Raw genomic sequence first — 21,856 nt, 5'->3', positions numbered from 1 at the left:
TTAGCCACTCTTAAAATGCTACTGAGTATTTTTTTTTTACACAAAATATTCGATTTTATGATGGAAAAATAGCATTCTGGTTTATTTCTTTTAAGCTCATAAAAAGAGAAGTGACAAGTTTTTAGAATAAACAAACTTTTATTTTATAACAGTATTACATAAAGCAAAATACCATTTAATACAACTTGAAGCTGCTATAAATCTAATCTGGCATCGTAACTATACAGAGTCAAAAGCAAATGGAAAACATGTTCAATACAGTTAATAAGTCCCTATCAGGTCTCTGGCTGGCATCAGCTTTAAATGGTATAGCTTTCATATAACCAACAAAACCCACCACTGTCCCCAACCCTCTTCTCCCCAGCATCTTCAAACCTTTGAGTCATCAAACTATCTTAAGAGATATACCTGCTCAATAACAAATGTCAGTTTTACATGTAGACAAAGAAGTTTAATACAAAGCAAGTGCACTACTCAAGTGTTCAAATAATGGGAAGTATTGAAATTGGAAAGGTTAAGAAAGAAAGCACTAAGGCTTTAAGCTGCCTGATTCTCTTTTAGTAGGAAAAGGGAAGGGCACGTTTTGTGATTCTCTTGTTCTGGAATGCTGTGGCAAAGCATATGTCTGAGAAGTGCTGCACTGTGGGCGATGGTCTCTCAACACAGTGCTTGGTCAGTGAGCTTCATAATTCTCCAGTCTAGAGAGTCTCTGACTCTAAAGTACAAAGACACAGGACTGGAAAGTCAATGGGTTCAATATAAAAACCATCCATAGTGAAGTTCCCAAATATTAGAAAAGTTTCAAGATATAAGAAATGCTTTTAATTGGTAGTAATATGTTCTCATGCAGTACATTTACTGCAATTTGAACACTGTAAATATTTACTGTAAGAATGAAAATCACTGTCTAAATTAGTCACAGAGTTTCCTCTCCACACAACAGCACCTGTTCAAGTGAACAGCACCGTACCAGCCGAGGGCTGGCTTTGTTCACTGTCATGTGAGCAAATGAGTCATAAAAAGCAGGTAGGAAAAGGAAACAAATACAAAACCCTTAACAAAAAACAAAGAATTTAGAGAGAGAGAGAGAGAGAGAGAGAGAGAGAGAGAGAGAGAGAGAGAGAGAGAGGGAGGAAGCAGGAATATTTAGAAGTGGTTATAAAACAAATAATATATTAGAAATGCATGGGAGTAGTATGGACCAGAGCTGTTAATGTAAGGTTTGGTGTTGGCATTTTAATTCTTCAGGCTTCTGGTCAATGTTACCAGTTGTAGCACAAATTTGCTGGAGTAGTGGTGTGGCGTTAAGACTTGGAATGGTCAAAGTTCTTCAGATTCATGAAGTTGAATGTTGTTTAAAAAATGACTTTCTATGAAAGAAAAAAAAAGACATAAAGCTTAAGTATTCCAAAATCAGGCTATAAAAAGAAAGTTAAGTAATCAAACTTTTCAATCAAGTAATCAATAATTATCTGCCTACTTAAAAGGAAATAATATCTTTACTTAAAGCAAACATGAGAGCTTATTCCAAGCCTAGAAACTTTACTTCAGGAAAATTGCCAAGTACAGAAGAGCTGGCAACAAAGACCACAAAACATGATTCAATCACCATAAAAGAGACGACACACAGTGTAATACAACCCCCTGCCCCCAGTCCTTTAGCTAGTTTTCCCTTCTGCAGCTGCAGGTACCTATAGTCAGCTGTGGTCCAAAGACATGACAGGGACAATTCAAAAGTGAAGTCTGAAACCGAAGGCTGTTCTGAGTAGCACAATGCTCTCTCACCCAGACCCACCTAGTTTCTGAGTTAATATGGATATGCCACTTGCCCATTCATCAGTTAGCAGCCATGCTGGTTATTAGGTCAAATGTCATGGCCTCTTATTCCTGCATTCAAGTAGCTCCTACTTTTCTTACTAATGGTTTCAAGGTGCCTGAGCAGAGATATATGCAATTCAGATATGCTAAAAGGAAGTCACAAAGGGCTTCCCTTAACTGAATAAAGGGGGCCAGTACATGGAGGATTCAATACTATTTGGTTTCAGGCATGCAACATTAGCAGTAAAACAGACCCCCTTTGGGTGATGAGGACTTCTGTAAAAAAAAAAAGTTAACCAATGCAGGTTTTTTTTGTTTTTTTTGTTTTTTGTTTTTTGGGTTTTTTTTTTTTTAAGATTTATTATGTATACAGTGTTCTGCCTGCATGTGTCCCTACAGGCCAGAAGAGGGCACCAGACTTCATTACAGATGGTTGTGAGCCACCATGTGGTTGCTGGGAATTGAATTCAGGACCTCTGGAAGAGCAGTCAGTGCTCTTAACTCCTGAGCCATCTCTCCAGCCCCCAAAGCAGATTTGTATCTAGACTTGAGGAAAGTCAGTCTGTTTTTATTTCATTGAGATGAACTGGAAGATTACTTCGGGTGCTAAGAACAAGTGAGGAGGACAGAAGGTATAGAGAGAGCATTATGATACTAAGATGGACTTAAGGACTTATGTAGGAGAGGAGCCGGAAGTGAATGGAACACCAGAGTCTGAAGCAACACACAGCAGGAAAGTATGGGTGGGTACAAAAGTGATGGATGGGGTAAGGACATCAGGTCTGTTCTACAACACTGGCATGAGAAGGGCAAAGCTGAGCGAATAAAAACTGGTGTATGGGGGGGTTGACAAAAGATCAGCTACAGTGAGAGAGAAGAGAATACAGAGCTTGGGAAAATGAGGAAATGAGGAAATGAGTCATGAGCAGGGGGCCATCAGCTATGCACAGCATACACCAGGGAAGATGCAATTGCTCCTTCTCTGGCGCCGAGGACACTCACAGTTTGAAAGCACTACTGTGATTTCAGCATGGTGAGCATGCTGAAGGGGAAGGGGAGCAGAGGCTAGAACTCTGGTCAGAAGCCCCCACAGGGGAGGGCGAGATGAAAATTGTGAGGATCAGATGTTACTGTAAAAGGGGAAGACTCAGACTTCAGTTATTGCCACGGAATAAGGGGGCAAAGGTAGCTGGCTGTGGTAACTGAGCACGAACAACCGGCCTCCCAAGAGGCAGAGGCAGGTGGAACTCTATGATTTAGAGGCCACCCTGGTCTACACAGTAAATTCCAGGTCAGCCAAGGCTACGATAGTGACACCTTGTCACAAAACAAATCAAAAGCAACTAAGAGAGTGTTCCTGTATGATTACAAAGTCTGAGACCTAAAATAATGAAAAAGGGTAGGCATAGATCCTGTGTGAGCCATCCACTCAGGACATAGGATAGATCTATGAATTAGCACACAGGGATCCAAGCAAGACTAACAGGTACAAGGAAATCAAATGTATCAGGGAAAAAAAAGAAAATACTGTGTCTCAGGGAAGCTCACAAGCCCATAGTCAAAGGCAGACAGACAGCACACAGGACTAAAAAGTGATTAACCATGCCTGAGCTACCAAAAGATTTTTAGATGCATCTGCTTCATTTTGCATTTCAACTTGGCAAAAATTCTGGCAAATGTATTAATTATAGAGGATAGTGGACATTAATGTTCCTTCCAGAAGACACCAGTCCCAAAATAAATCAGAATGTACATGGTATTGGTGAGATAAAATTCTTATTTTGATAGGGGGAAAATGCTTCCCATTATTTAGAAACAGCACAGATAATAGTAAAAGCTCTAGATTATTTGGGGCAGAATGACTAATCAACTCCATTGCTTCCCACTCTGCTGTCTTCCTTAGGCTATTTCATTACTCATTAGTCTAGGCAGGGAAATCAACGGAAGCAAAGTCTTTCAGGGTAGCAATCCCTAAGAGAAACATGAGACGGTGAGGGAAAACCGAGGGTTATCAGTGACCTTAGGTCACCCTACCTATTCTTGCACTTTGACATCTAGTGTCTCTGCTCTGCCTGGTGAATGTGTGTCATTTGTTGGGAAAACAGCTACCCTGATCTATCCAGTTTATATCAGAAAACAAACTCCTTCGTCTGCTGAAATAATGCTTTAGATATACAGGTTAGATATATTATTAAAATTGGAGATTAAAAAACAAGGGTCAATGTTAGCTATCTCTGAAAATCTACAGTAATTTTCCATTCCTTATGACATTTTCTCTATCTAGGGTTGGTTTGTGTCACTTTATTTCTTTAAATTTGTTTCCATCAAAAATGTCATAAAATTAGAAAAGAGAGCAAAAATTATTTATTTCAATGACATTACAGGAAGACTAGGAATGTGTAGGAAATGGAAGACAGTAGATATTGAAGAAAAATCTTCAAGACCTACTGCACTTAACACGAAGACACACACTTTAAAATGTCCCTTACTCCCACAGCAAAATAACAGAAATAGTATAACCTGTGAGAGTCAGAACTCCTTATTGTTTTAGATGGCTGAGCAGTAACTTCCTTTGTATAGTTCCTTATTTATACATCCATGTATCTTGGCTCTTCCTGCATTTAAACACAGGATATATTCCCTAACATTTAGGTTCTGAACTAGGAAAGACCAGAGATAAGCATGGAACCACTAATGTCACTGGCATACACATATTACATCATTGTTTGTTTCTTTTTTTTTTTCTTTTTGTATCTCTAAGAATTAAACTTAATATGGGATAAGTTTTTTATTCTAGGTTTAAATGGTTGACACTTTTCCCAACTAAAAATGAAGCATCACACCTTTAGGTAAAAGTCAAAGCACTTCAAGAGCCTCCCCCTTCCCCTGCCTATGCAGGGTCGAGAAGGACTGAGCCTGCTGGTAAGCCACATATCCAGCACACAGCCCTTTATCTTTTTTAAAAGTGTTTCACTGTGTAGCCCTGGCAGGTCTGGAACTTACTATAGTCCAGGCTAGCCTAAACTCACAGAGATCTCTGTCTCTACCTCCCAAGTGCTGTGATTAAATGTGTGCACCACTATGCCTAACCTTTTTACTTTAGGACAGGATTCTATTTCATGTTTTCAGAAGACTGGACACATTTTTCATACTGTTAGTACAAATTGACAGGCATTGACATCTTCACTTTCACAACATCATAGATTTTGTTATAAGGTCAATGCTATTAAGCTTATATTTTATGTATTAGAACTGTGACCAAGAAAACAAAAACCACCCTGGATTATGCAATATTAGTAAACATTTCTAACTATTGCAGTCATTCCTGAGCTTGTGTCCCCCTCTGTTGGCCAATGTGAAAATGGGCTAGTATGACTCCATACATTACTACAGGTCTAATTCCATGTTCAAATTCTTTAAGAGCACATGCTGTCCCCACCCTTGGCCTGAAGCTCTCTCACAAGTTCTGAGAGATCCACTTTCCTTTCTCCAGTGCACCCTGTGGAGCAATTGAAAACAGTGAGGTTCATGTGCAGAAGTGTTCCAATCTCACTTTAAAAGCCAAGACCTCAGAAAAGTGAGTCAGTACATTCATTCATTCATTTGTTTGTTTTTTGCTTGTTTTTCAAGATAGGGTTTCTCTGTGTGTGGCCCTGGCCCTCCGTGTGTGGAACTCGCTTTGTATACCAGGCTGGCCTCACACTCACAAAGATCCACCTGCCTGCCTCTAGTATGCTGGAATTAAAGGCGTGTGCCACCACCACCCGGCAGTAAATTGGTTTTTAAAAGCATTTAACACTGTCTTTAAACAGTAAAGCACTTATCCAGGGAGAAGTCTGAATAAAAAATGAAAACACTTTTTTTTTTTTTGCTTTTATACAAAAGAATGAAGGAAAACAATGCAAAGTAATGCAAAGTTCTTCAAATTAAAAAAATTTCAATCTTGTATCCAGCCACTTTGCTGAAGGTGTTTATCAGAATACCAGCATGGGACTGATCCAGACCCCAGGAACATGGGTTTCTGTGAGGAAACCTCAGAAATCTATGGGACCTCTTGTAGAAGCCCAGTATTTATCCCTAGCATAGGCGTGGACTTTGGGAGCCCAGTCCATATAGAGGAATACTCCCTGAGCCAAGACACACGGGGGTGGGCCTAGGCCCTACCCCAAAGGATACGAAAGACTCTGATGACACCCTATGGAAGGCCTCACCATCCAGGGGGAGCAGAAAAGATATGTGACAGATAAGGTTTTAGTTGGGGGGGGCAGGTAGGGGAGGATGGGTGGGAGAAGGGAAATGGGATTGTCATGTAAAACAATCCTGTTTCTAATTCAAATAAAAAAAGTTGGGGGGAAAAAAAGCATTAGCTTTATTTGGTCATTTGGCTTTATAACAAAGCCAAAAACTCAAGAGACTTTTGCCCAAAATGAATTTTTCTGGAATGGATCCAAGTATGGCGTGTGGGAATTTATTTGAAAGATTCCTGTGATGGGTCCTTCAGCAAAGCCTGGTGGGGTATGGTATCCAGCTGGTGAATGATCCTTCTAGCTCAGCCAGTCACCAACTAACTGGCTTGGGCCACACAAAGCAATGTAACTTCTCTAGCCTCAATGTCCTCACAAGTCACAGTTGACTCTAGGAACCAATAATAGAGGCCTCAATACAAAGCCAAACATGGAATAAGTCCCTAGTAGTATTAGCTAATAATGTCATATTTTTACAAATTTTTCCATGTGGTATTTCACTCCTGATTTTGCTTCAAAATTAAATTCAATCCTACTCTTAAATACAGGTGTCCAGTACAGTTTCTGTATTAAGAAATGCCTGAATCCCTGTTATATGGCTCATCATCTAATCTAGCACACTTTCAGTCAGTGAACCAACAAACCAACCAACCATATACACTACTGATAAATACTAACATACAGTGGTAAAAATGCTATTGCTGCACTCAAATATCCCATGCAAAGACCTACCAAGTAACAAGTAACATGGAAAGAAAGGCATACTTGCTTTCAGCAAATCTTTCCTGCTCTTTTGGAACCTGAAGACAACCTTAGAGTAGAATTTGAGATCTCCAACATCCTCTCCATTGGTTTTATCTCTTTCCTTTTTCCCCATCTCTATCTGATCATCCCAGTGCTCTACACAGGAAGTCTTCACTATTAACTGTCTTTATCTAGGCTATCCATATGGCAAGAAAGAATCAAGAAAGAACAAAAAGAACCAAAGTGGGGGCATAACTATCAAGACCCAGTATGACAATACATGATGAAAACAGTATGGCAATGAGGCAGAAAACACATAAGGACCAATGGAAACTGACCGCCAAAAAAACATACCTTCCACAAAAGCAGCTGAGCCTTGACATTGCAGCTTACAGGGGAAGGACCAGCTATTTAATAAGCAGTGCTGAAAGCAGCCAGTGCTTTTCAGCACCCAGGAAAAACAAGTGAAGAAAGCTTAATACTTGCTATGTGAATTGCAATACTGACATACTCAGAAGGAAAGTATCTTTAATACTCAAGAGTATGAAAAGGGCATAAACCAGAAAGCTTATAAATCAATTACATTAATAATGAAAGAAACACCACGAGCCTCACAATATTTGTAACATAAAACATCATAAAGACTTAGTATTAAGAATCAATAAATGGGGGCTGGAGTGATGGCTGAGTGGTTAAAACCGATCACAGCTGTGGCAGAGGACCCCAGCACCCATGTAGTGGTTTATAATCACCAATCTGAAGTCCAATTTAGGGGATCCGATGCTCCCTTCTAGCCTCTGATGGCAACAGGAATGAATGTGGTACAACATACAAGCAAACAACCAGACCCATAATAAAGTAAATAATTTGAAGAAAAAAAAATGGAAGAAAGAAAAAAGATTTTTACAAAAGTAGATAAGTATTTCACAGAAATGTTATGAGTTTCCTGGCTATTCCCATTTTCACAGAAAAAAATGAGTGGCTAATTTATCTTTTTGCATGGAAGAAACCAAAATTACAATCACAGTTATATATCATTTCACATCCACTAAATTAGCAAAATAAAAACCTCAGCATGGATGCTGTGAACTAGTAAGGTCTTCACTCTCTGCAGATGGACAAGCCAACAGTTTTACTGTGTGAGGCAGAAGATTAACACTCCCTGGCCTCACCATTCCCGTGAGTTATCTGCCCTGACTGCTCAAAGTAGACTTTTAAAGTAATCTTCCTGTGTACTATATGTGATAAGGACTATTTATAAAATCCTAACAGATTGATGTCATATTTATACATTTCATCAAGAATTCTTTAATCATCGCATGGAAGCTACTAGTGTCATTTAAATTATCTCAGGCCTTACTACTAGTACACAAACAAGTGTGGGTTGGTCTGATGTTAACGTGTTATTGGTATTAACTCTAGTGCCGCTATAGTACATATAGGCCCCTCACTGATAAGTTTGACTGGCTTTTTAAAGAACACAATATAATAGACTCTGAAGAGGGATGTCAGCAAACATTCCTTAGTATTTACTGCTTTTAATTTTTACTATATTTGTCTGCACACATCTATGTTTTTGAGGGTGTTTCCGCCATAGCTCACATGTCAAGGTCAGAGGACAACTTGAAGGAGTTGTCTCTCTCCCCGGGATTGAATTGAGGTTGTCTAAGCAGCAGCAAGAGCATTTACTTGCTGAGCCCCCACTAAGTTCTTAAAGGGAATTTAAAGATAGGCCAGTTTAATGTAAATACTTTGAGATAGGTTTTTGTCAAATTGTATTCTAAGAAATAATATACTAAGTATGTGAATCCATATTTCTTCCCATAACCTTCCAACACTGGTTTAAACATAAATTTCTGTCATATGAGTGAAAAATGTTCCACAGACTTTAAATGTTTACTGATTTAAGCAATATAGTCAGGTCAAAGATTCTTGTTTATAGTTCACTTAGTTTTTACATGGTTTACCTGTATAATCTTCAGCCGTTTTTCTCCACAAGTGTTTACACTTTCTTAATAATGCTTTAGCTTTTTTGAGAATATTAATCCTTTTCTGTTGGTTAAACACCATCTATCATTACATTCCCTCTGTGGTCCAACTAAACTTTCAACTTTTAGGTAATATAAGAGTTTTACTTTCTTTATAGATGACTGTTTAATACATAATTTTTAACACATATATTTTAAAGGCTTAGCTCATTATCTCTTAAAAAAGACAAATCTCTCTTTAATATAAAGGTAACAGCCCCATCCTCCAAGGCCACTGTGAACATCAATTACTAACACACTTGATAGAAGGAATGTCGATTGCTAGCAGCCTCTATACATACACTGCACAGTCATGTGCACCTGATAACCAGCAGACCATAGAGATTCTCATGATACACATTTGAGCAGGTGTGCTTGGAAATAACAATAACCCGAAGAAAATCATGCAAAACTAAAGCAAAGGCCCTGATATAAAAATTGCACAGCACAGGACCACAGGGAATGCTGTGGATGGCCAGGCTCACTTACCTTATTCTTCTCCTTCCTCCGCCAGCTCTGTTTCTTTGTGTACTACTACCCTCGTGACCGACATATCAGGGTGCTGCTCTCTGGCTTCCCTAATTGCCTGAGCCAGCGCCTACCAGGGTCAGAAGAACAACAATCATGAGATGAGTATTTGGTTAGTAGAATATAAATTTTCATTTTGAAAGAAACGAGATAATCTTCCCTTCACTCTACACCCCAAATTATAATATAGAAAAATACTTCGATAGCCCAACTTTTCTTATGCCACAAAATCACTTGAAAATGGCCAACAAAATAGGCATAAGAAACCTTGGTGACTTTTTGCTTGTTTGTTTTTTAGGGCATTGTCAATAACTGCCATTTGTTTTAAAATATGTGATGACTTGTCTTTAAACCAAGCCAATGTCAATTCTTACTTGTCACTGACGTCCCCATTATCTTGCATGTTAATCCAGTGGAGGATAAACATGTTTTGTGCTCATGTGCTTAGGAAAGCTCACAGGACAGGCAGTCACAGCACAGGCTGTTTGGTGTCTTGCCACCAAACTTAGGAGTTGGATCCATCCAGGATGCACCAGGTGATTACACACAGATGTGACAGGAAGGCCTTACCTGATCGTGATCAAGAGCAGCATCTCCTGTGATCACAATACGTTTCTCAATTCTTGTTTCTGATATTCCACCCTTTACAGTCTAAAGGTCATAAATAGAAGAAAAAAATAGTAACTAGAGCTTGCAAGCAGAGTAGAAAAGCAAAGCCCGACTTCCAACTTCTGACCATTTTAAGACCAGAATACAGAGGAGCGCAAGACTCAGGCTCTAGGTGTTTTCTGTGATGTACTTCTCAGTTCCACAGAGTCCTATTGTTAAAGTTGCAATATCCATACATGTTCTTTACTTGAAAGCAGTCCTTAAGATACCAAGATTCTAGTGAGATTAAAATGGAACAGATGCCACTTTTTAAAAAATCTAAGTAATTCCACTGGGATAATCTATTACATTCCCTGACTTTCTTCCCTATCAGTTGGCCAACTTTTGAAAAGGAGAATAGAAAGAACAAATAACTGTTTGTAGACTTATAAACATTGTAGGTATATTTTCCATTTAGGCCACTACATGATAACTATAGTTTTGATGTTTGATCCTAGTTATACAAATTCATTTATTGAGTTCATTCATTTGATTTAGTGCAATTAAAAAAAAAAAAAAAACCTTTCCTTTGATTTCAGGAAAACAAATGAGATTTTCATTTAAAGTTTGATCTGATTAAAGTTGTGATTGCTTCCATATGTGTTTGTGCGCATGGACATAGAACACGCTGTGCACTGGCTGTAGAGAAAGACTGGGGTGAAGGAGGCCTTTAACAAACAGCCTCATGGAGGCACTGGTCAGGTGCAAGCTGAGAGTGCCTGGGGCAGGCTGGAGAAGTAGAAGGCCTGAGAGACCATCCGAGACCTTTGAAAAGAGCACTGGCAAAACCAAATTTCCAAGAAAACACACAGGCAATCTCTACCACCTTCACAATTCACACACCAATTACACGCAGTGGCATTGAACTAAGAAATAAAGCTTATCCCTAGCTCTATCGTACCTTGCATTTTTAATTTACAACATAAAATTTCCTGCTACTTTTGCTTGCTGTTTAAATTACAGTCCTGAAACATTAAAAGCACTAATCCAATGTGACACTATAAGCAAAATGAAACCCTGGAACATCAGCCTGGAATTGCATTAGAGTGAATCAGAATCAGCTGGAAGCTTCCCCGCAGGGTTTCAATAGGTCTGGAGTGAGTCATGACCTTTAGACCTCCAAGCCCCAGAAGCCACGGATGGTCTCAAGCCAAGACTATATGGGTTGGTTATATACTTACTCTTAAATGTTTAGAAAATACTCTGGTAAAATGTCTCAAATCAACATACTAGAATCTTAAATAAATGAGAGAAGCTTCACAATTTTATTAAAATAGTTCTTCTATCCATGTCTTAAATACAGCTGGTCGTATTTTTACCCCCTTGTACTTTACAAAACTGTAATTTGGTTCAAAACACATTTGTTGTTGCAGCCTAATTTCTTGGATACTTTAAAGAAAGACATTTTCGTCCACTGGCACTGTCTGTGTATTACTTAGAAGTGTGTACAGGAACAAAGGAATAATACAGAAAAGATCTGTTTGCCATGTACCATCCTCTCCCTAGGGTCCCCCTAGGTTGCTTTACCTTGGTGATGTGTGTGGTTGTCGTTGTTGACACGGACTCAGATGTGATGGTTTGTGCGGTCAGTAACGTGCCCGAATCACCACCAGCCCCGCCATCAATCTTTGGATAGTTGGAGGAAAAATACAAAGTAATGCTTAACTTCCATCATGTCAGAAAAGACCCCGCCCACTGAGTATGCATCTTCTAAAATTCCAGAGGAGATGCTATCTGCCTGTCCTTTGCATGTTGGTAGTAGTGGTTCATGGTCCAGAAAGCAGCTGGCATTGAAAACAGAGAGCTGTGAAAAACAGTGAATGTACAGAAACAAACCCTGTGGCAGAAAGAGGAAGTAGAACAAAGTAGAAGCTGGGACTGTAAGCCATATAAGAGTAAAGAGGATTTGTCTGAGGACATTTGTTGAAGCCAGAAAAAGAAACCAGAGAGCCAGGTGAAGAAGTTTCCACAGTGACCAGAAGTACTGACTTTGCTATTGTTTTTTTTAAGCACAGGTGGGTAAAAATAGGTAAACATTTTCTCAGCTTACTAGTAACAGAACCTGATGAGGACAAACTGAACTTGAATGAATTGGTAATTTGCTTATCTCTAATATATTTTGTAAAATTTACATAGTTCTTAAAATGGTTGGTAACTCATGAGTATATACATGTGTATGAGTGCATATACTAATATTATATATGTGGATATACTCCATGTATGTCTCATATATATATCCTATTGTGTATATTTTAAAAGGAGCTACTTTAATTTGTTTGCTGTAGCAACACTGGAAGAGGCAGAAGATTCTAGAGTTTCCCAGGCAAAATAATAAAGTAAATTAATACCTAGGTTGCTTATGTTACAATTGCAAACATATCTGCCTATTTCCTGACACTAAAACAAGGAAATCCCTCCCAAACTTGCCGCAGGCACCTGAGCTTCTTTCTAAGGGTAAGAGCAATATTCTCACAAACTTGCCAATGGTAAAGACACCTGTTTGTCTAATGTGGGATCTATGCACACACATGGATAACATGCTTGAAACTGTTTTGAGCTATGTTGTATACATGTACACATACAGTCTCTTAAAAAATATTTTGAGATCTGACATCCTTCACCTCAGTGCAATCCTGCCAGAGAAAGGTAAACTATTTATCATACACATTTTTAAACAGGTCCATTTTGAAATGATGAACCCATCTGTTTTTTTTTATGTGTGCGTGCATACACATGAGTTTGTGGAGCTCAGAGGATAGTGTCAGGTGTCTTTCTCAATTGCTGGCCACCTTATTTCTGAGACATGAAGATGACCAACTCCATCAAATTTAGCAGCACTGGTTGGCAAGCAAGCCCGAGGCTCCTCCTCCCTAATACTGGGACTGCAGGCAAGAACCACCCCCAGCTTTGAACAGGTATCTGAACTCAGGTCCTCATGCTTGTGTGGCAATCGCTGTACCATCAACTAAGCAAACTCTCCAGCCTTCTGATTTAAAAATCTTTCGCAGAACCAGAGTCTGCAGACCTAAAATCAAGCACACAGTTCTTCTAGTCATTTTGACACAGACTGCATGGAAATGACTACATATGCCTAAGAAAGATAACCCAGCATAAAGGGGAGCAAGTTATGTGGGTGCCTCTAATATTGGAATAAAGTATGAGTTTATTTGGTCTGCTTTTGGGGAGTCAGAGCAGGAGAAACTCATAATACTACAAATCTATAAAACACATCACATCCAGTAAACATTGCAAGGTCATCTGCTTCCCAAAAACATACACATAGTTTTAGATACAAAAAGCCAGAAAAGGCCCAATAGTAATAGGATAGGTCTTGTGCTGCTTGTCTTAACTAATCATACAGACAGCTCTCCTATGTAAGCACTACATGCACAATATGTACTTAGACCTTGTCTCTAACTGAGGTTATTCTTTCCCTAGGTACCAGGGACAGAACTCAGAGCCTCACACTACTAGAACTGCCCTATCTCTCCAGTCCTTTGGAGATCACCCATTTGACTGTAGCTCTGTCTAAATCTAAGACAGCAACAGAGCAGGTACAAAGTGTGAAAAGCCATGTCAAAGTCAGAAATGGGGGAAGATACTGTAAACAGAAATATGCATTCTAAACAGAAAAGGGAATCCAAAGAATCCAAATCTTGAGCGTTTGTACCTGTGGAGACTCATATGTGATGGTTTTGGTCTCCGTTTGAACAATGGGGACTTCCTTGGTGGAGATTTCTGTCCTTTGTGAGGCATCAGAAATTGTTACCATCTCTGTTTTTACCACTGGTGGCTGAGGTGGAAAAGGAAGGGAAAGGTAAATTCTAGTGGTCATAAAGTAGAAGTGTTTAAAGGAACCTTCAAAATGAGTTGTTTAAAATATCCAAACACACAGTCATGCACGAAAAGGAAGAGAAAAAGCAAATAATCTAAAAGATATAAAAGACAAATTCCCCTTAGATATATCTTACACAAATATAAGTATATATGTGTGTGGGGGGGCACACACACACAAATACACACACATGAGCATGCACATGGAAAATAAGCTAAAATAATGACTTCCTAAATTGTATTACTTTTCAAATTGTGATGGTCCTAAACCATTAATACCGACATAGGTATACTTTACTTTGGGGAAAAAAAATGTTAACATTGAAAACTAACAGAATGCACTAAAGGTAACTATCTCTATTTTCACTGAAGCTTAAAGAACCACAATGTGAAGGCTTATTATTTTTAATTGGATTGTAAGCTATGTAGGCCAAGATTTACTCTCCCCAAAAAAACATGCCATTATCAGAAAGGACATTTTCAAGTATGATTATTTTCAGTTATACTCATCTGAAAGTGTGCTTTCTTTTGCATTAAGTACAATAAAATGTTCTACCTAAAATTAGTCCATCAGTGTTGCATTAAGTGCTCTGAAAGATTTTAAACATGCAGAGAGATTTGATGTCTGTTAACACTGCTGAGCATACATGAGTACATATACCAGACTACAGCACTACCAAATATTATAACGCTTCCTTTGAGAGAAAGATCCCAACGGGTATAATTATTTAAATGAAAAAGTGTTCAAAAGATTCTTGAGATGTTTTCTCTGAAGTGAAATATAAACTTTAAGGTAACATATTTACTCCAAAAACAAAGCCACAATATCAAGAGATATTCCTGTGTAAGTAAATTATCCCATGAAAGACATTGTCCCTACTGATCAAGACTGAATCTGAGAGGAATATGCAAGGTTCTCTTTCTTGAAAATAAAAGACATATCTAACATTGGACAGTCTACAAGATAATGTTTGCAAACAATCCAGGACTGATGTAAGAACATGAAGAGTGTAGTCTACTGAATGTTTAGTCCTTGGATGTGAAGAAGGAAAAGGCGCTTAACCAAACCACACTCTCCCTGGACTCTGAAGACAGGAACCACAAGTGGCATTTAAGAAATAATGTCCTTACCACTGCCAGAAGCCCTGCTGTGAGCTCGAAGGAAAAGTAAGAGAATGATCCAGAAAGTCAAATCCAGTCATTACAGCAGGCGCACACACACTTAAACCCACCATCTTTGAACAGTACACACACATTTTACTACATAAGCTGATGAAAAAGGGCATGTAACTGAGGAAGTAGTGCAAAGAAAGACAAAAAAAGCACCCAAAACATGCAAAGAGCAAGTGAAATGGGAAATGAGGAAAAGGAGTGTGGTTGTTGGCGTTTACCCTACAGATAATCCAGTGCAGCGAAGAAGCTACAAACTATGACCTGAGCTGCACAAGATTTACAAAACAGGGCTTCCCTCTTCTTCCCAGAAACAACAATCAGATTCTTGCTGAAAAGGCTGAAGGAGAACCAGGGGAAAGGTGAAGAAAGGCAGATGTTTCCACCTGAGAAACAGCGCTATAGTTTAGCTCATGCTTGAGACTCCCATTTACCTCTGAACAACAAATAATTTCTGGTAAAACATCAATGTCAACATGGGGCACCTCTCCGTTAACTCTGTGTTGCTCTTCCTCTGTTTCTTCTGTCATGTCTTGCTTAACAGTGCCTCCGTGTGCACTCTTCTCTCCGGGTATCTTTTGGGCAACTACATTTTCCTGGGCCTCTGTTTCTACTGTGAGTATACTGGCCTCTGCTTGTCTGTCTGGCATGGCTTCAGGCATTGCTGCCTCCCTCTCTACTACCTTGGCTGCTTGGCCGGGCTCTTCCTCCATCTCGTCATCATACTCCTCCTGCTCTTCCCTTATGGTGCCCTCGGTCACTCGGTGGTGGGGCTGGTACTCCCCCACGTCTTCCTCCTCACTGTCACTGCTGCTGCTGCTCTCAGAAGACAGGGAGGTGGAGTCTTTTTGTGCCACCGGCTCCACCTTACGAGTCTCCCCAGGGCCACTCCCAGCTGATAGCTCTTTACCATTCATTTCTTCTGTGATTATTCTTTCGTCTTTCCCAACCTCTGCCTGCTTCTTCTCCTCCACTACATTCAGAGTCTCATGTGAACTCTGTACAAAAAAGAAAGATGGATGAGGGAAAACAAAAATATATGAATAAATAAAAACAGTGGGAACTCAAATTAAGTGATGGCAGATTCATGTCATGAAGAAAAAGATGATTATGATGGCTGACTGGAAGGGAAGCAGGGAAACATGAGGCGATGAGAGGCGTTAGGCATGGCATTAACACGGAAAAGGGGGAACCTTAACATCGTCCCTGGCTCCAGTGCAAGGCCCTTCTGATGCAGGAGTGCGAGTCTGCGGAACAAAAAGCAACCGAGGACACAAAATCAATACGGTTTACCTCAACAACCACTGAAACAGACATGTGACAGTGCAAACACAGAACAGCAAGAACCAACCCTACTGAAACCCAAGCTCAGGGTCACAGAGGACAAGGAGACACATGCCACAACACTTACAAAACAAACAAAAGACAAAACAGCCAATATTCTTGAAAAGAAATTTAAAAATTACTACAACTATAAGCCCTATTTATGGAGTTGAAAATGTTAAAAAAAATATATGTAATTATACCTAGGCTTCCTATTCTGCTTAAATGATAAACTTTAAATCTGTTCCTCAAACACTTTAGTCTGATCTAGAACACTGGCAAGGGCTCTAAGTCCTAAATAAGTGCAGCATCAAGGATTTCTTTCTTTGGGGGGGTGGGGATAATGCTTTTTAAAAAATAGCTTGGAGCTGGGCAGTGGCAGCACACATCTTTAATCCCAGCAATGGAGAGGCTGATCTCTGTGAGCTTGAGCAGCCTGGTCTACAGAGTCCTGCTGCAGGACAGCCAGGGATGTTACACAAAGAAACGTTCTGGGAGGAGGTGGGGGACACCTGACCAGGCAAAATCACGTTTGGTTTCAAATGGCTATTCACATTAAAACCTTCAGTCCAGACAAGTACTAACATCTCAATTTATAATACAGATATTTGGGTGGGTGTCAACATTTGCTCACGTTTCCTCTTAGATTTTGGCTATTCACTGTCACCACTGAAATGGTCAAGTTTACTACTGAAGACGATCATCTCAAACCCCTGTGGATACCTATTTCTTGGGAGTACATTACTTCTATTTGATTGAAACAGTGGCTAACCATTCTATCTAATACCTGTGCACTAAATACCGGAGTGACATACATTACTATGGTCCAGTGTTAACTAGGGGAGTGATGCCTTGTAGACCAGTTTTCAAAACGTCACACTACCTACATTTATACTAATAAAGCAGAGCAAGAGGCTTACATCCTCGTGACACTCCTATTAGTGATCTAACTGAAAAATAATTCAGTTCCAAGCAGCAGCGCTATTTACTCACGGTGTGTAGCACCCACACTGATGCAGAAGGGCACTGTCCTCTGACCCTTCTGGACACTAACTGTACTCAGAGGCTTTCTTGCTAGACACCAGGTACTTCGTAGGTCCCAGCAACAAGGACACCCACAGCTAAATGCTACAAGTCTCTGGCACCTACAAACACATGCCACAGGCGCACTAACATGTCACTCTGAAATGCATCATCATTTTGTTTGAGGTGCTCAAAATTCGTACCATGTGACCATGTGATTAGCAAAATAAGAGAGTCACCTTTCCAGTTTTACTGAGAACCAACAAGTTTCAGATATTAAACTGAAAGTCATGAGTCTATTTTTATAGTCAACTAACATCTAACTACAAACTGCTTCCCAAATGAAGATACCTCGTGCTCAGAGCATTTCTAAGGCAGATGTTTCAGGGTTATTACAGGCCAGTAATATAGCTATTACTACTTAGCCTCAAATGGCTAGACCCGTTTGACTCAAGTTCAGGGAACTCCAGCATGTCATCCCAACTCAATTAGCTCAGGAACTCTGGCGGGCATGTGAGTGCTATTTCAAATGATAGGCCACCATAAGATGTCTGCAGTGTGGGTTTTGGAAACTCGAGTTCTGCAAGCACTTAGCTAGCTTCCGCTTGGTCGACACTTTCCTGCTGCTTGGTAACTCCAGCTCTGGGCCTCAGTGGTTTAAACCATTTCCTAAGTTTAGACAGGGTTTTTGTTTGTCTTAACAAAAACAAATAGGAAAAATTATCCAATCTACTTCTTTATGTTCAAATCCACTGCTTCTTGAATGGCAGTGATTTCACTAGCTTACAAGTGGAGGGAATGGAACCTAAACACTCAAAAAGGAAAACAACTAAAGAAAATCTGTCTCATATGTGGCTTTTAGTAGCAGGGGATACAAAGGGAAAAGCACCTCAAGCAAGTGTGGGAAGGGCGAAGAAGAAAGCTTTTCTCTAGGTGCATTAGAGTTCACAACAGCGCTCTCTGCTGTCCAAGTGGTGGCTGAAGGGAAGGAGGCTTTCATACTATGAGAAAAGCCCTTTCCACTAAACAAAATTGATGTTATCTCCTCTTCTAGGCTCTAGAAGTCAGAAAAGGAAGAGCAAAGAGTTAGCAATACAGCAGGACAGATGGCAGTGACCTACTAAGAGAAAGGAACAGTTACACAAGAAAGGAAAACAGAACAGCACACAATGAAAGGAAAAGTGAGAATTTTGGAGATGGAAGCAGGCTTATGTGGTTTGCCTGACTGCCAGCTTCTGCACCTTGCCTGAGAACCTCTGGAAGCTGTAACCTACAGAAGCCAGCTCCAACGCCATTCCTCACTGAAATGCTGGAACACACGGCACACTCCCAGCCTCTCCAACACTGACTTCTGAGGTAGCTCCTTGGCCTCTCTTTTTCTGGCAGAGAATTTTCAGGGAGGTGCTTCTTCCCTGTGCTGGATCCACTCTGGGTTTCTGAGTCTGCCCACTTAATAGAGCATATTTTGTGCAATGCCTTCTGTAACCACCCTACCTCCTATGATCTCTACTGCACACAAATGCAACAAGCATTCTTGACACAATGGTGGGGTCCTCCACCATTTGGGGGAGTGGAGCAAAAACAAACAGTTAAAAAAATTAAGACAATCCCAGAACTGAAAACTCAGTACTCAGTGAGCTCATCCTCTGAAAATCTAATAAGGCATATATATTAACTTTCACATTTCTATCCCTTACACAACGCTTCCTAGGCAGCCTGCGAGGACAATGGACAAGTTGTGACAATCCTCAGAACTTGGGATGCCACAAAGGATGCCCCTCCCACCCACCATGTGGAACACTGTGAGAATTCTTGATAAACCTCATATTCCAGAGACCTTAAAAAAATAGGCAAATGCACGGCACGTGTGCAGTGTTCTTCAGACAATGACCTACAAAGGATGGCGTGGGAGGGTAGGCAAGTTCTTAAAAGTTACAGCAGAGAAAAAGGTTTCTGATCTTCAACAATAAAAGTTGTGGAATTTCAGCAGTGCTGGCGCATATCTTTAATCTCAGCACTTGGGGGCAGAGGCCAGGGATCTCTCTGAGTTCCAGGACAGTTAGAACTGTTATTCAGAGAAACCCTGTCTCAAAAACAAAATTGGGGGGAGTGAAGGGATTTTGGAATTTAAGTGTTGGGAAGTGAATTAATCAAACCTTTTCAAAAGTATCTTACGGACTGGGTATGTTACCCATGTAGTGTCTGTCCTGCATGTTCAATACCCTGGAATCAACCCTCAATACTACCCCCCCCCAAAAGACCTATACAAGTCATGATAAGTCTCATGATCCACAAGAGGATGCACAATAGTTACTTACCAACAAAAACTAAAAATCCTTTGGCTTCCAATTTCTGTTCTATCCCCCAAATTATCCATGATCAAACCAAAGCCATTTTGAACAGTTAATCTATTTAATTTTTAAACTTTCTCTCTCCCCTCCCTCCCTCTCTCCCTCCCTCCCTCTCCTCTCTTCTCCTCTCCCCCCCCCTCTCTCTCTCTCTCTCTCTCACTCACACACACACACACACACACACACACACAAAGGGGGTGAGATGAGATGGCTCAGAGGTTAAGAACACTTGATCTTGCAGAGGATCCAGGTTCGATTCCCAGCACCCATACAGTGGTTCACAGGCCTTTATAACTCCAGTTCTAGGGAATTTGATGCCCTCTTCTGACCTTTGTGGGCACCAAGCACACATGAGGTACACACACACATATATGCAGAAAAAGCACTCACACATAAAAATTAGCAAATCTTTTTAAAAACTTTTGTAAGACTCACACTATAGGAATTTGGAAATTTTAAGCAAATACTTGCATGTTTTTTCCACTTTTCAATAATGATTATTATCCAAAGTCAAATAAGAAACCCTGAAAAATCAAAAGTGAAAGGAAGACATAATAAAGATGGAAACTGAATTGGTATTCAACTGGAGTCAAAGTTTAAGCAGGCTGAGCACGTGCTTCATATAGTGATATGGTATGCAAGAGGAAAGCTCACTGACAGATGGCCAATAAATGCTTCATGGGTGAAAAGACAACTGGATTAACAATAGCTAGAGAACACCAGATATGTATGTATGTATGTATGTATGTATGTATGTATGTATGTATGTATGTATATGTGTATATGTGTTTGTCACATATCAGAAAACGCAGTCATTTCAAATACATATAAGTCCCGCTAGGAGCTTTCCCTGACTAAAGGTCACATAACTTCACTTTAACCTCTAAGTTATTTATGCTGTATATTCTTAAAACATAAAATCCACAAAAACAAGAATCTTAAACATCTTCACCAAAATTCTAGTTATTATCTTCAAAAGCCCTTACCAAATGATGGCAGTTGACTTGCATTCTATGCATTCTCATGATTGCTTCCCTTTCTATTAAGCTCCTACCATTTAGCCATTTCTGTTCCTAAACCAGTTCCTAGTTTAGCAGCTGCCACGTGTTCTTCCTTTATTTAGTATGGATACATCTTCTGGTCTACAGGGTTTCTCTGTGTAGCCTTGGCTGTCCTGGAACTCTCTTTGATCTACTTTATCATTAAGAATTTACTTTAAATGCCATCTCCTCCTGTCCCTGCTAACACAGTGCTATGTCCCACACCTCTTTAAGGTTACTCTCCAGTCTAACTGGCCGGCTAAGCAACCTCAACAGCAGAGTACAGTGGAAAAGAAACAGAAAGCTTTCCCTCACCCATGACAGGCATTTCACATACTCAAGGGCACAAGGAGAAAGAAGCTGCTACGGTACCTCTGTATCTCTTTTGTTAAATCTTGAAAATGAAAATTCAGAAGCTTCCCATGCGTGATTAGTAAGTTATGAACCAAAGCACACACACTGTGTCTTAACAGCACCACCATGTGCCTAAGGGACGTACAGTGCATTTTCATGAGACTAGTTTCCCAACCAGAAGCCACATACATCAAATGATGGAGCGTGTATCACCTAACATGGCTGATATTCCTGTACTTCCTTATTCTCAAACTGCATGTAAAGTGTTGACTGAAACAGAATTTTTCTCCCCAATGTTCCTGTGCCCCTAATACATAGGAGCCTAACTTTTTTTAAACATTTAAAAACTATTTGAAAATTAGGTTGTCATGTTAAAAAAGTATCTCTGGCTGTGAACAGAAATGCATGGGACGGAGGAGCAAAAGCAGACCCAATGACGCAAGGTGAACACCTTGTCCGCCTGAGCTTCCTCTTCAACTGTCCGCGCAGCCGCCATCAGGTACTTCTCCTTCATGGACAGAATATCCTTGAAAAGATGGTCTCCTTTTCTCTATTGTTTTAAACAATGACATAATCAACAAAAAGACACATACATCACACCTATAGCAACACAAACGCAAAAGGACCGTGTGGGTCAGTGAAGCAAACCAGATGGAATAGTACAAAGAGGAAAGTTGTCCCTTCCTAGGTCAGCAACCACCATTTCTCTGGAAATTCTAGACTAGACTGTTAAAAGCACTGGTTTTTCAGAA

The 21,856-nt window shown here is 40.0% G+C and overlaps 1 protein-coding gene across 7 annotated transcripts in view; it reads right to left on the bottom strand.

Moving 5' to 3' along the window:
* Positions 1–619: 619 nt before the first annotated feature.
* Epb41l2 (erythrocyte membrane protein band 4.1 like 2) overlaps positions 620–21,856 on the bottom strand; it is a 158,467-nt gene continuing 137,230 nt past the window's right edge. For 3 of the 7 annotated variants that reach the window (XM_027402892.2, XM_035440323.1, XM_035440324.1), the window contains 7 exons: positions 21,556–21,654; positions 15,448–16,011; positions 13,680–13,802; positions 11,537–11,635; positions 9,932–10,012; positions 9,323–9,431; positions 620–1,370 (listed from right to left, as the gene is read on the bottom strand). In XM_027402892.2, the coding sequence (XP_027258693.1) occupies positions 9,324–9,431; positions 9,932–10,012; positions 11,537–11,635; positions 13,680–13,802; positions 15,448–16,011; positions 21,556–21,654 (1,074 nt within the window). In that variant the 3' untranslated portion in view covers positions 620–1,370; position 9,323. Of the gene's footprint in view, positions 1,371–9,322; positions 9,432–9,931; positions 10,013–11,536; positions 11,636–13,679; positions 13,803–15,447; positions 16,012–16,206; positions 16,261–21,555; positions 21,655–21,856 lie in introns of all 7 variants that reach the window. The other 4 variants (XM_027402895.2, XM_027402896.2, XM_027402888.2 and 1 more) reach the window with 3 other exon arrangements.

Source organism: Cricetulus griseus, chromosome 2 (assembly GCF_003668045.3).
Source record: "Cricetulus griseus strain 17A/GY chromosome 2, alternate assembly CriGri-PICRH-1.0, whole genome shotgun sequence".
Taxonomy (NCBI): domain Eukaryota; kingdom Metazoa; phylum Chordata; class Mammalia; order Rodentia; family Cricetidae; genus Cricetulus; species Cricetulus griseus.
This window is presented reverse-complemented; position numbering and strand designations above follow the sequence as displayed.